Here is a 13,702-nt window from a genome sequence, read left to right as displayed (position 1 = left end):
ATAATAACCATCTTTGTAACTTGGTTGTCGTGAGGATCAAAATAGATGATATTCATTTATATCCAGATCTATCTATCTATATGTATAGAGCAGAGCTTGATGTATTAACTACTTTTTTGTTATTTCTATCACAGTTAAGGGAGACTATAACATTATTCACTTACAGAGCAATTCAGTTTTATTTATTGAGTATTCACGTATTAGTACCCAGAATTTGAATTATTTTCGTCATTTATTTTCCTCAAAAATCTCCCCTCCCAAGTGCATTCTATTGTAATGTATAACTAATTAGAACAAATAAGATAAAAAATGTTTTAAAGAATCTCCCCTCCTCCTGCCATTCTTACAAGTATGTACATGTGTACACACATACAATAGAGTTTAGATGGCTGTCTTTTATTTAGCAAATGTACACTATTTAAATGTTATTTTTAGGCAAATGATTTAAAAGTTTGTGTTATATGAATTGTTTTCAGTGCTGCAGGTGGAGAAATTTTCAACCTGTGTTTACCTGAGCTGGCAGAAATGGTCTCTGAAAATGATGTTATCAGACTCATTAAACAAATACTTGAAGGAGTTTATTATCTACACCAGAATAACATTGTACACCTTGATTTAAAGGTAAGGTAAAGTGATTTAAAGTAATGCAAAGTCTGTGTTCCTTCTTTGCTTTTGATGTTCAGAATTTTAAGTTAGTTTTGGTCAGAAACTGGTCACATTCAGCCTGTTCTGGGTGTACTCTGCCTACTTCCATGCTATGAGGACTTAATTTTGCATTGACAGACAGAAGACGACTGCACATGGGAGCAGCTAATCACTGAGCTCTTTAAATGCATCATTCTTATGTTCTAATCCTATAGTCATTCCACACCATCCCTCTCTTAGAGCCACACCCTGGATCTTTTCTTATTTTATGAAATTGTCCACCTCTGAAATACTCATTTCTATTCTCTATCTCTGAAGATATATTCTTAATAATCCTCATTCCTTTGTTTCCATTATGCTCATTATGCTCATTCATTTTTCTCTTGAGGCTTTTAGTCTTCTGACTCCAGATCTTTTAGGCTTCTTATGTAAGTCTGGAAACTTAAGTATTTTAATGTTGTTCTTTCTCTTCCTTTTCTTCATAATCACCCAAGGACCTGAAAGTCTGTATCAATCTGTCTCTTATTTTTTGAACATTGGACTCTTCTCTACAGTCTCCCTGTATGATCCTTTGACTTCCACAACCACTTTATAATCATCATCATCATCATCATCATCATCATCATCATCATCATCCCCATATCTCTACCTATATAGCAGGCCTATCTCCTAATTTCCAAATCTTCCCTTTTTTTTAAACTGCAAATTGGATACCACGTGAATATCCTATAGAAACTTTAAAATGTACATATCTCAGACTGAACTTGTCATCTTTGCTTTCTCTTACCCTTTTTCCAAAAGAAAAGGGGGCAGAAAAGCCCTTCTCTATTGGGTACCCCTGTGGAGGGGGAGCAGTTTTGACCATCTAGTATCCCTACCATTTCCACTACTGATGAGATATAGAAAAAGAAGAAACATAAAAAGTACCAGGATAGTCAGGCTCCCATCAGCTTCCTATTATTGGACTTTTTTTTTTTTTTTCCTGCTAAAGACAAACTAAGTATATTACATAGCATCACACAGCACTTGAAGTCATGGATGGCATATAAGCCTAACTTTGTATACCATAAAGCCTGAGATTGACAACAGAACTAATTACCCTTACTTTTTATCCTGTGTTGGTATCTATGATTCAATAATAAACAAACATGAGATTCTCCCAGAGGTAAGAGACTATTATGATTGTACAGACTTTAGGAATAGTACCTTTGCATTTATATATGTTTTGCTAGTAGCCAGAAACTTTGTCATAAACCATAGTCTTACAATATATTGTAAAGCTGAGTCACATGATTCTAGGAGTATACCATGAATGTATACCATGAATCATGAATCTTATTGTCTAACTTCAAACTTGGGAACAATCAGACCCAGCTCATCCAGAACCATCAGACTGTATTGAAATGCTTTTAGAAATGTATGCATGTTCATTCCTTCATTCCTCCTTTTGTGCTATTCCCAGATCACCTTCCTCCCTGGCACACTCGTGCTTACCCTTTTAAGACTCAACTTAAGCATCATCTCTCCTGCATAGCCTTCTTGGACTTTTTATGGGCAGTATTAAGTAGTCTTCCCTTATTACTGAGTACTCTGTCTCATAATCTATCTGTCAATCTAACTTTCCTCCAAACTGAAAAACCTTTTTGAGTATAATTTTTTACTTTAGTGTTCATTGAATGTATAACTCTTCCTAAATAATAATTCAGTCTGTTTTGATGAATGACTCAAGGAAATACATAATAGCTAAGCAATAAATTTCACTTAATATATCTTCAGTCTGAGATTAACATTCTTTTATTGTACATTTATGTAGCCACAGAATATATTATTGAGCAGCATATACCCTCTTGGAGATATCAAAATTGTAGATTTTGGAATGTCTAGAAAAATCGGGAATGCTTGTGAACTTCGGGAGATCATGGGAACGCCAGAATACTTAGGTAAGAATTTTCTTTTATTTTCTGCACCTTTCAAATTTATTAAGTAATGATACCTCTCTAAAGCTGTATTTTAGAGTACATAATTCCAGAATTCATTAGATTCAAGTCTTTAAATACACTGAAACTTAGTTGTGACACATTTAAGTGAACTGTACTGAATGTAGGATTATTAACATTCACAGGACATTGACTAAACGTAAAAGTTTAGTATTTGTGTATAAAGACTTTGTATGTAAGGAAAAGAGAAATGAGTAAGAGGGGAGTTAGGGAACAGGAAAAAGGCTTTATTAGCAAGAATGTTAGGCTTTAGAAAACAGTTTTGCTTTGGAGAAGTATAGAGAATTTATTTTGCTCCTTTTTTTCTTTTTCCATTTTTTTGTTTTGTTTTTGTTTTTGCAGGTGAAGAGAGCTGGAAATTAAGTGCTTTGGAAATTAGGTTTTTGATATTTTAAAAGGGGTATTTAATCTACTGGAAAATCTGTTATATCCAAGAAGCATAATTTGCTTATAATGTCATTATAAATGCATATGATCCTATTTACTTTGAAAAGATAAACTTAAATCAGTCTAATGAAATTAATTCCTAACAGTAATAAAACTTTAAAGATTTTAGTTTCTCACATTTTATTTTTTCATAATTGCTTCTTCTGAGATTAATCTTAATGAAACCTTGCTTCTTTTTAACTATGTAGCTACCATTTGCTACCAAGAATATTGTCAGCACTTTGAACCATCTGGTCTTATAATTTGTTCAACATTAGATGTGTTTAAATGTGTAATCACAGGATAACTAAACAATGCTAAATTTCTTATGTTATTCAGATTTTCAAATTAAATCCAGTTAGTATAAGTTTTTGTACTTCTTTTTTTTTAATTTTTTCATTCATTCTTTTTTAGTTATTTGTGACAGTAGAATTCATTTTGATAAAATTATGAAAACATGGAATGTATTTTATATTTATGTCATAAAATTTGTCAGTATTGAATTTGACATTTATTTTCTCTTTTAGCACCAGAAATCCTGAACTATGATCCAATTACCACAGCAACAGATATGTGGTAAGATTCTATTAGTTACCTAAATGCCCTCATTTTCTGAAAGTTGGGTAAAGTATATTTTGGGGTTCTTTGATTCCAAGGTTAAAACGATAAGGGTTTTTTTTTTTTTTTTTTTTTTTTTAAGGAGATTTTATTCAAGTATCATTATTACACCACAGGAAAATATTTACTTTGTCTGTCCTTTCAAGGTAACACTTAAACTCTGAGCCAAAGGTACAGAAATAAATGGGAAAATTCCTTTCAGTGATGAAGACACAGTTGAATAAGAGAACAAAATATCCACAGTGCAGAGCTACATGTTCTGTAATAGAGATAAAATGCTCAGAAAGCCTGAGATGAAGCAGTAGACAAAGCAGTCTTAGGTTCCACCTAACAATGGGAAACTTCGGATCTAGGTCCAGGAGAATTAGGCAGAGGTGTTTACCAAGAAGAAAGATGAGGTCTGTTGTATACAAGTTTGGTTTTATAAGGGTACTCTCTAGGGAATTATGAGTTTTTGTGGCTACCACAGAAAGAATATGATGGGGAATAGAACCAGAATTGATGCTAGAACTTCTTTTGGGACTTCAGCAGGAGATTGACTTCTTAGGCCAAGTGGAAGAGTTGACTTATTCCCTGTGTTCTCTGAAACTGCTCATTAATTTGCCAAGGAAAAAAGATCCCTTTGTTAAATATGTTTGTGAAACATGTACCATATTGTCTGTTTCTGGCTTCTGAGTGCCAGCCTTGTCATTAATATATATATAGCTTTGAAAAGTTTTATAGTGGAGATATTTACCTGTCCAACCCTGTGCTTTGCTAAACTTGCATACCCTATGTGCACAGAACCCCTGCTTACAACTTAAAGATTAACACTGTGTCATTGCACACCATTTAGGAACTGTTGCAGCAGTGTTCTAGCTCTGAAACTGGCATCTGTGTTGAAGAGTATATTGTGGACATTATGATATATTTTTAATACATTGTTTGTGTTATGGTAACACATGCAAATTCTCTTTTTGCAAAGCACACTTTGAGGTAACTAGTTATTTTAGTTTTAATAATATAGGAATTTCTAAAAGCAATTGAGTCTATAGTTTATATAAGTTGTCAGGACAGGAATTTATAGAACATTGATTATGTAAATATTTAAAAATTAACATACATTTTTAATATCCTCTCATTTTTCAGGAATATTGGAATAATAGCATACATGTTGTTAACTCATACATCACCATTTGTGGGAGAAGATAATCAGGAAACATATCTTAATATTTCTCAAGTTAATGTAGATTATTCAGAAGAAACTTTTTCATCAGTTTCACAACTGGCCACAGACTTTATCCAGTGTCTTCTAGTAAAAAATCCAGAGTAAGTAATAACATTAATTGTTTAATTACTATTACAAAGTAAATAATATGTGTTCATTAAGAAAGATACATTTTAAAGTGATATAAAATTAGAAGTATGCTGAGGTTTCAGGTAAAATGGGGGGAGAGGTGATATGAAAGATCACTAAATAATAAATATGTAACTTCAGATAAAAAAAATGTTCAAAAGGGAATGGGGTTGTAGCTTAATGGTAGAGTGCTTCCCTTGCATATGTGAGGCTCTGGATTTGATCTTTAACAGCACATAAACAAATAAAATGAAGGTATTGTGTCCATCTACAACTAAAAACAACAACAAAAAAATTTTACATGTACAACAGGAAATTTGGAATGGAAATATACAGGTTATTTCTCAACCAGCTACTAATCCTTGAAAATAATAGAAAGTTTACAGTACATATGGCTGGTTATTATAAGACTTTTTTTTGTGAATGATTTGTAGTTAAATAATTACAGGTATTTAACAAGAACAAATTACTGATTGTCAAATCTTGAAGGATCAGATGCTTAAACAGCCTTGTAACTGTGTATCAGGACTCTTATTCCTTAGCAACTTAAAGGCAAAAAAAAGGAAAAGCCAATGTTTTCTTTATCCAGAATCAGCCCTATTTACTTAAAAAATGGCCTCATTATGCCTGGTATATTCATAGTGCCTTGAACTGGAATCCTGATTTTCTTTCTTTCAGTCTTTCATCTCTGACAGTTATGTAACCTCCTGGAGGACTCAGTTTCTTCATCTTTTAAAAGAGAGAAAAACAAAAAGTCATTGATTCCCCCCACTCCCCCTTACTGGGTATTGAACCCAGGGGCCTTGTGCTTGACAGGCAGGCACTCTACGAACTGAGGTATATCCTCAGCCCTCATTGATTTCTTAATTATTTTATTAGGTTTATTCAAATCAAAACAAGTATTACTGGCTAGATTATAGATATGAATGGTTATTTAATAGAAATTGTGATATTACTGTACTTTATAAACAATTTTTGCTTCTTCAAATTTTAATATTCTAAAATTTCTGTAATGAGCACATTAACTTTACTACAGTCAGGCAAAAACTATACAGAAAAACAAAAGACAAAGCATATACTAAGCAGTGGTTATGTTCAGCTTAGAGTTATGTTTATAGGTGGGTGTTTTCCCTTCTTTTACTACTGTAATATTTGACCATGTTACTGTCATAATAGAAACAAAATTTGAAAACCTCAAGTGCTGGATAAACATCATTGATTTGCCTTGGTTTTCAAGTTTTAGTGTTATTTTTTAAGAACACAAAATAATAGAGAATATGTTACTTATTTATGTTTTCCTCCAAAGAATTGGTAAACCAAGGGAGTTTATAATTTTACTAAATTTTATTTGTTAGGTTAACATATTGTTTCAAGCTTTTTTACTATATTTTCATCTGTAAGTTCCATGGTAAGTTGAATTTTCAATACATGTCAGTATTGAAAATGTAGGTATTCCAGTTTTCGTTCTTTCAGTAATCACAACTAGGAACACTTTTATATATAAAATGAATTTGCACATGAACAGATATGAGGCTTGGAGGTGATGAGGAAATATAAAGCCTAAATAGTTCCTTGATTATTTTTGTTGTTCACTTCTCATTCTCATTCTTTGTCTTTTATCATTTACTCAATAATGAGGCAGTATTTTCTTCTTCATTAAAGGAAATTTCAGTTATCTTTTTGTGAATGCAGACCAGAAGTAAGATTTTCAATTAGAGAAAGTGGTGTTTAGCCATTAAATTTTTTTTCATGTGAATTGTGCATCTACGAAGAAATTTACTAGAAAAAAGTAGTTTTTAGGTCTTTCCTTATACAATATAAGTTCATGGGCTGGGCACGTAGCTAGTGGTAGAATACTTGCTGAGCATGCACAAAGTTCTAGGTTTGATCCCTAACACTGGGGAAAAAAAGAAAAAAATACATATGTGTATATTTTATTTGTTAGATTAACATATTCTTTCAAGCTTTTTTGATCCCTAGCACTGGGGATCAAATAAAGAATAAAATTGGTTCTAAAAGTAAACTTTGAAAGTAATTTTTTTAAATTTGATTTTTTTCATAATCTTGTAGAAAATATTGGTAGGTTTGCATATTAGAGGTCATTTAGAGGGCAGTTAAAACCATCTTTCAAAATAGAAAGACCCAATAACTTTATTAGTGATTTATTCACAGAAAGTAATCAGAGAAGTTCCCCCAATTTTTTTTCAGTGTTCATTTCAGCATTAATTATAGTTAAATCTGAAAGCATCGATGGAGATCTGGTTAAATAAATTATGGCATATCCATATGGAAAAGTGATAAATAATATGACTTAATATGTTAACTCTGTACTGATGTGGAAAATTATGCTTCAGATACTTTACTGAGTGGGTGAAGAAAGCAAATTGCAAAAATATATAGTGTAGGAACATGTGTTTGTGTGTATGTGTATGGGTGTATGATGTGAATTCCAAAGGGCTTGGATATCCCTATCTTGCTAACTGCAGCCCTCATGGCCTTTCTCTCTCACTGCCTGCAACTTCAGCAGGTGTCCTGCATTCCTGACATCTCTAATTTCTTGAGTTCTGCATTATAGCTCTGGCTTCACTCTCACAGCTTTACTGTGAAATCATCCTGTCAGGGACTGCTTGCATGTACTCTGACCCTGCCACAAACAACCTGGCCTCCCAGGCTTTCCTTTGAAATTTTAGTGGAAGCATCCATGATTCCACTACTCTTGAATTCTGCATGCCTGCAAAACCACATTATGTGGATGGTGCCCAGTTTTGCCTCTAACAAGAGATGTACAGGGTCCTGCTTGGATCATGCACGCAGTGGCCTCTGGTGTCTAGAAATCTGAACGTGGGGAAAGCAATCCCAGATAAACAATTCCTGAGGTATCTCCGTGCAAAGAGGGCACCCTGGGGCTCTCTTCTCAAGGGAAGTCTTTGAAACAAGTTTACACTTACCCATCTTTGAGCCTACAAGGGGAGGGGTCTTAACTGATCCTGAGATGCTTTCAAGGCATGTTTCCTATTGTACCAGTTCAAGGACTTGGCTTATTTTTAAGGGTGCTAATCTCTTTAACAACTATACCCTCCTTGTCTGGAACTTTTCTTATACTTCTTTTTTGGCTAAACTCCCAAGTTTTCCAAACTTTTACACTCTGCCCCTCTTTTTTTTTTTTTTTTTTCCTCACTATAAATCTGACTAAAGGCAGCCTGTACTGCCTGTGCCACTTCCTAAGTGCTGTGCATCCATGATATTTTCTATATCATATTAATTAGTCTTTTAACATTAAACTCAGCCTGACACAGTTTTAGGGCATAAACAAAATATAGACAAGTTCTTTGCCAGAATGTAATATGGGTTGCCTCTAGTTCACTTCCCAGTAGAGTTTTCATGTTCATCTGAATCCTTATCAGCACAGTCTTTACTATTCACATTCCTATTAGCAGTTCTGGTCTTCTGAGCCCCTCATCAGAATTTGTCCACTAAGCTCTGCTTATAGCATTTCTAGACTTTCTGTAGCCCATTTCTCAAAATTTCTAAATTCCTTCTATTTTACAAACCAGTATCAAAGGTTCTAAACTACATCATCAGCCCCATACAATCACAAGCAACAGTCCAGCTTCTCAGTACCAAATTTTTGTTTAGTTTGCACTCTGCTGTATTGACACGTTTTATTCAAGATAATCATCTATTAAGATGGAAAGGTATATTTTGACTCATCATTTCAGAGATTTCAGCCCATGGAGAGTTGGAGCCACTGTTTTTGGTCTGCAACAACGCAGAGTCATGGCAGAAGAACATGTGGATGGAACAAACTGGTCTCCTCATGGTGGCCAGGAAACCAGGAGAGGGACGAAGGACAGGGTTCCTTTATGTTCTTCAAAGGCATGCTCCCAATGACCTTTCACTTAGCTCCTAAAGCTTTCACTTCCTTCTGATAGCACTGTAGGCTGGTGGCCAAGCTTTTAACACACAGGCCTCTTGGGGGGACATTCAAGGTCCAGACTACAGCATGTACCATTTGTAAGTTAGGAGAATTTAGGCAAAATCCAAGCCTCTTGGTATCCTTCTTCCCTAATCTGTTAAACAGTATAAATAGTACCTATTTCTTAGTTTCTTTTGATTTTTAGATAATATATTGGAAACAAATAGAATAGTACCTGGAATATAACTAGGCATTCAATAAATGTTAGCTACTATTGTCATTATTATTCTCTACTATTTGGATTTTATATATTATGTGTTATCTTCTTAATAATTTATAAATGTCTGTAATCTATCAATCCAAAGACTTTTTCAACTTGTTTTTAGTGCTAATTTCCCCTTGGTGCTTTCTTTCAAAGGAAAAGACCAACAGCAGAATCCTGCCTTTCTCATTCTTGGCTACAGCAGTGGGACTTTGGAAGCTTGTTTCACCCTGAAGAAACTTCCAGCTCCTCTCAAATTCAGGATCATCCAGTAAGGTCCTCTGAAGATAAAACTTCTAAATCCTCTTGTAATGGAACCTGTGGTGATCGGGAAGATAAAGAGAATATTCCAGAGGATAGCAGCATGGTTTCCAAAAGATTTCGTTTTGATGACTCTTTGCCCAATCCCCATGAACTTGTTCCAGATTTACTCTGTTAGCACTTTCCTCTTTGACTCATTTGAATTGACTTTGAAATTTATGAAATCTACTCCATTGTGAGATTGTGCTTTGTAGCTTCATAGATGACTGTTTATATTGTAAATGCCTTTTTGCATAGTAGAGTTTTAGAGAAGTGTTTTAAAGTTCTGGTTGCTAGCAAAATATCATCTCCTCCACTGAGATAGCTCCGCAGAGGAAATATTTAAATACATGACAAAAATAAATTTTACATGTGAGTTCACATGTTAATAAAAAATTCAAGTTCACGTGAACTTATAAAAATGTTTTATGTATCAAGAAAAAAGTTTATGCTATATTATGGTTGCTGTAAACTGAACAAAATGAAGACTTTGGCATTTAATAGGTTCTCTTAAGATGAGTTCTGTACCATGACTGTTGACATAATTTCTTTAGTAAAACAGTGTAAAATTTAAGCCAAAATATATACTACTTTGTAGATGCTTCAGAGATATTTTACAAGAAAATATTTTTCAATTATAAATATTTCAAAACTGTATTTCAAAACAATTTCCATTATATATGATCTACTATGTGAAAGAGGTTCTTTAACTAGAACAAAATGGAGTTAAAAGACTGATGTTCTCTGCAAGTCAGAGCAATGAGTAACATGGCTTTATTTTTAAACTCACATGTCTTTTGCATACTCCAAACATACTTCAGATCTAATAAGGTCTGGAAGATGGAGGATGCATGGTATGCAAGTGGTTCTTCATGCTCTAGAATACAAGAGACTTGGTAAAATTGAACATACTCTATTTTTAATCCAATGTATTCATTAATTAAGTGTGGAAGAAAATATTGGCAGACCCAGACTGCTTACTGAATTTTTTTATGTCTCCTAAATACAAGTCCATCATTCAGTGCTCTAAAAGTATATATAAAAAATAGCACAGCATCAACAGAACTATTAGCACAATGCCAAGGGTCAGCAGTAGCAAGGTGATGTGATCATAAACATGAGGACATCAAATGCTCCTAAAGTTCTTGTGTGAAATTCCTAGTGATTAAGGAGGCTTTTGGAGGAGGCCTAAGACCACCAACACAGTGGCCTATAATTGTGATATTTTGCTGGGAGCAATGTGGGTAAGTCTAGGGAGAGCCGAATGTTTGGTCAGTGATCACAAACTATGTTCAATCCTAATAGTGGAGTACAATTTTCTCATTTTAGAGGATTCTTTGATGAGTTTTTCTATCTGGTGATCATTAAAAAGTCTGTTATAGCATCTTTTTAAAATAACTGATTTCATTGCCATGTTACTATCAAATTCTATGTTGACAATACAAAACAACCTCATATTTCCCCATTGAGTCAGATATTACTCTAATGACTTAAATTTCTGAAATTTTTATAAAATTCCAAATTCTTTAGATGACTTTAAACTATTTTTTAATGACCATCAGCTTATTTTATTTGACTAATTGGTGAATTCCTTTAATATCCACAGCATTTTAAAAGGTAAAGTTCTCTCTACTTTGTTGTGTGTATGTATGTATATACATATGTGTATATGTATAGATATGTGTATATATGTATAGATAAAATTTAGTCTTTAAGCAACTTTTCTTAGCCATTCTTTGCTCTGATATATTGTGTGCAACTCAGGTGCTACAAGAGCTCTCTTTTTATGAATTAATCAATACACATAAATTCTTTAAGAAGTAGTTTGTTGGTTCAATAAACTAGATACTGCAGATTCTAAATTGAGCTTTTATATATCTAAAACATATATGAATTGTTTCTAAATTGTTGAGTGTCTTTTTTTTTTTTGGCCTTCAGTATTAAGGTAATGTAAGTAAAGTTTAGTAAGTCATTGAGAATGAGGGATGATTACTTTTCCAAAACACTGTATTATATTTTTAAAATTTTAGAGTAATTATGCTATACCAAAAAAAGAGGAAGAAATGTTGAGTTTTGAATTATAAGCTACTTCTTTAAAAATCATTTTATACAGGCTTTCTTTTTCTCTGAGGAATCTTAAAATAGTTTTACATGTTTCCCCTTAGATAATAGAATATTCAGTTATACATTTCCATAACTTTCTTGTAACATTGTTTTATTGTAAAAAAGCAACTGCTTGTTGCACAAAGAATATAAAAACAATCTTTTGATGGAGATAATTTAAATATTTTCACTGATTGAAAGGTGAAAATCAATCTTTCAAGAGAATTTATTAGCAAATGACTGAGTTCTTATTCTTTTTCTTCCAAGATTTTTTTAAAACGTCTATATAAAGCAAATGATGTATTTTCCTGAAGTAGGAATCTAGAGAGCCCCTCCAAATGAATAGGTGTCAGTGACATTTAAACACATCTGAAGAAAACTGTTAAATTGTGATGATTTTATAAAATTATTTGCTTTTTGAATAGGATCCCTGGATAGATGGGATTTTAAAATAAATGGTGTGTAGATGACAATTACAATTGTCATTTTAATCATTTTTCTACTGTAAGTTAACCTAACTGAGCAGTGAAATTATAATGACACTTTAAACAAAGGAAGGTAGTACCTGTTTTCCAATCTGTAGTAATATTAATGTGCCAGAACATAAAATAACTTTTTTTCTATTATGAAAAAAACTGAACCAGTGTGACTAGTGATGCAGTTGATTTTCATTCTGGCACAAACTCTTTCTTTCATTTTGGATGGGTGACAAATAGTTCAAGGCCATACTTTGAATAGTCTTGCTCTAAGTAGCATTTATAAGTTGATATTTTATAACCGTTTACATTTCTTCTGTTTATTTTTGTTTTTGTGGTACTGGGGAATGAACCCACAGCCTTGCAGGCTAGGTAAGCATACCACTTATTTTTAAATTTTCAGTTTGATAACTGATTTGAAATTGTGTCCTTATTGTTGTGTAAACAATTATACTTAAATTTTAAGTTGTATTAAAATTATCTGACTTCTAATTGGGGGAATTATTATCAATTTATAATTTTACAAAAGTATTTTAAAGACCAGTGATTGTAAATTTCACACAAATTGTAATTGCCCTGCCATCTTCACTTCCATTAAATCATCATGTTACTTAAAGCATATAAACACACATTATGAATATTGAAGCAAGAAAAGTCACAGAACTGTTTGTTGTCAACTTATTGATTCTTCTGGTTAAAAATTAAAAAGCACTTTTTGTTTTTTTTACATTTGTGATTATCCTTTGTTTAAAAGCATTTTTAAATTTGCTATTACTAAAAGTTTGCCTGAATGTGCAAGTCTTTGACCCAGGCCGTCTTTGACTTGTTTAATACAGCTATGTTTATTATTAAGTTCTGTCCATTGGAAAGACTACATAAATTTGAAGATAAGCAGGCCTATTCTCTGGTAATAATAAATACTTTTTTAAAATGTGAAGGAATGGCAATGTACATTTTGCACAAAAGATGAATAAAGGTTTTTTTGAGATTTTTTATCTGGTTGTGGACTAAGGTACAGTTAATTACCATTATTCATGGTAGTTCTGTTCTATAAAGTTTCAGTTGGTGAATACTGAAGCATCACTCCTCAGGGAAATATAGAAGTTCCTCAAATCTCTGTTCATAACATTTTTTTAAATGTTATGATTCACACATAACCTTCTTTTCTGTGTTTCTGTCTAAAGACACTACATAACATATAATGTTGATTCATTAACGCTGAACTCGGAACCAATGGCACCACAGCTCATGAAACTTACCTAACACATTTTTTCTCTATAAGGCATATCACAGCCTTCTGGTGTGTAGGAACACATGTAGCACTTTGACACCATGCTTTGGGGTCACTTGGTAAACAGTGAAATCACCAACAAAAAGCATAAGAATGAAAAAAAAAAAGATGCTTAAAAAGAAGGAAAGGACACTTATGGTATGCAAGCTGAAGCAAGGCAGAATGTCACTTTGCTCAACCTTAGCTGAGAATGAGTTTTGACAGATCGCCTTTACCACTGTAGTATGTAAGTGACAGTGACTGCATCACGAGTGTTTCTTTACGAGTAACGAATTTCAGTGAGTGGGTGAATAATGAGGATCAACTCTCTGTGATAAATTCACCATGTAAGG

General features: G+C 33.0%; 1 protein-coding gene across 1 annotated transcript in view; it reads left to right on the top strand.

Moving 5' to 3' along the window:
• Stk17b (serine/threonine kinase 17b) overlaps positions 1-13,074 on the top strand; it is a 32,152-nt gene extending 19,078 nt beyond the window's left edge. Inside the window, exons 4-8 of the mRNA XM_047546232.1 lie at positions 477-621; positions 2,459-2,585; positions 3,596-3,644; positions 4,815-4,994; positions 9,357-13,074. Of these exons, the coding sequence (XP_047402188.1) occupies positions 477-621; positions 2,459-2,585; positions 3,596-3,644; positions 4,815-4,994; positions 9,357-9,639 (784 nt within the window). The 3' untranslated portion in view covers positions 9,640-13,074. The remainder of the gene's footprint in view (positions 1-476; positions 622-2,458; positions 2,586-3,595; positions 3,645-4,814; positions 4,995-9,356) is intronic.
• The last annotated feature ends 628 nt before the right edge of the window (positions 13,075-13,702 follow it).

This window comes from Sciurus carolinensis, chromosome 3, assembly GCF_902686445.1.
Source record: "Sciurus carolinensis chromosome 3, mSciCar1.2, whole genome shotgun sequence".
NCBI lineage: Eukaryota > Metazoa > Chordata > Mammalia > Rodentia > Sciuridae > Sciurus > Sciurus carolinensis.
The sequence above is the reverse complement of the archived record's forward strand: the minus strand, read 5'-3'. Positions and strand labels throughout refer to the sequence as shown.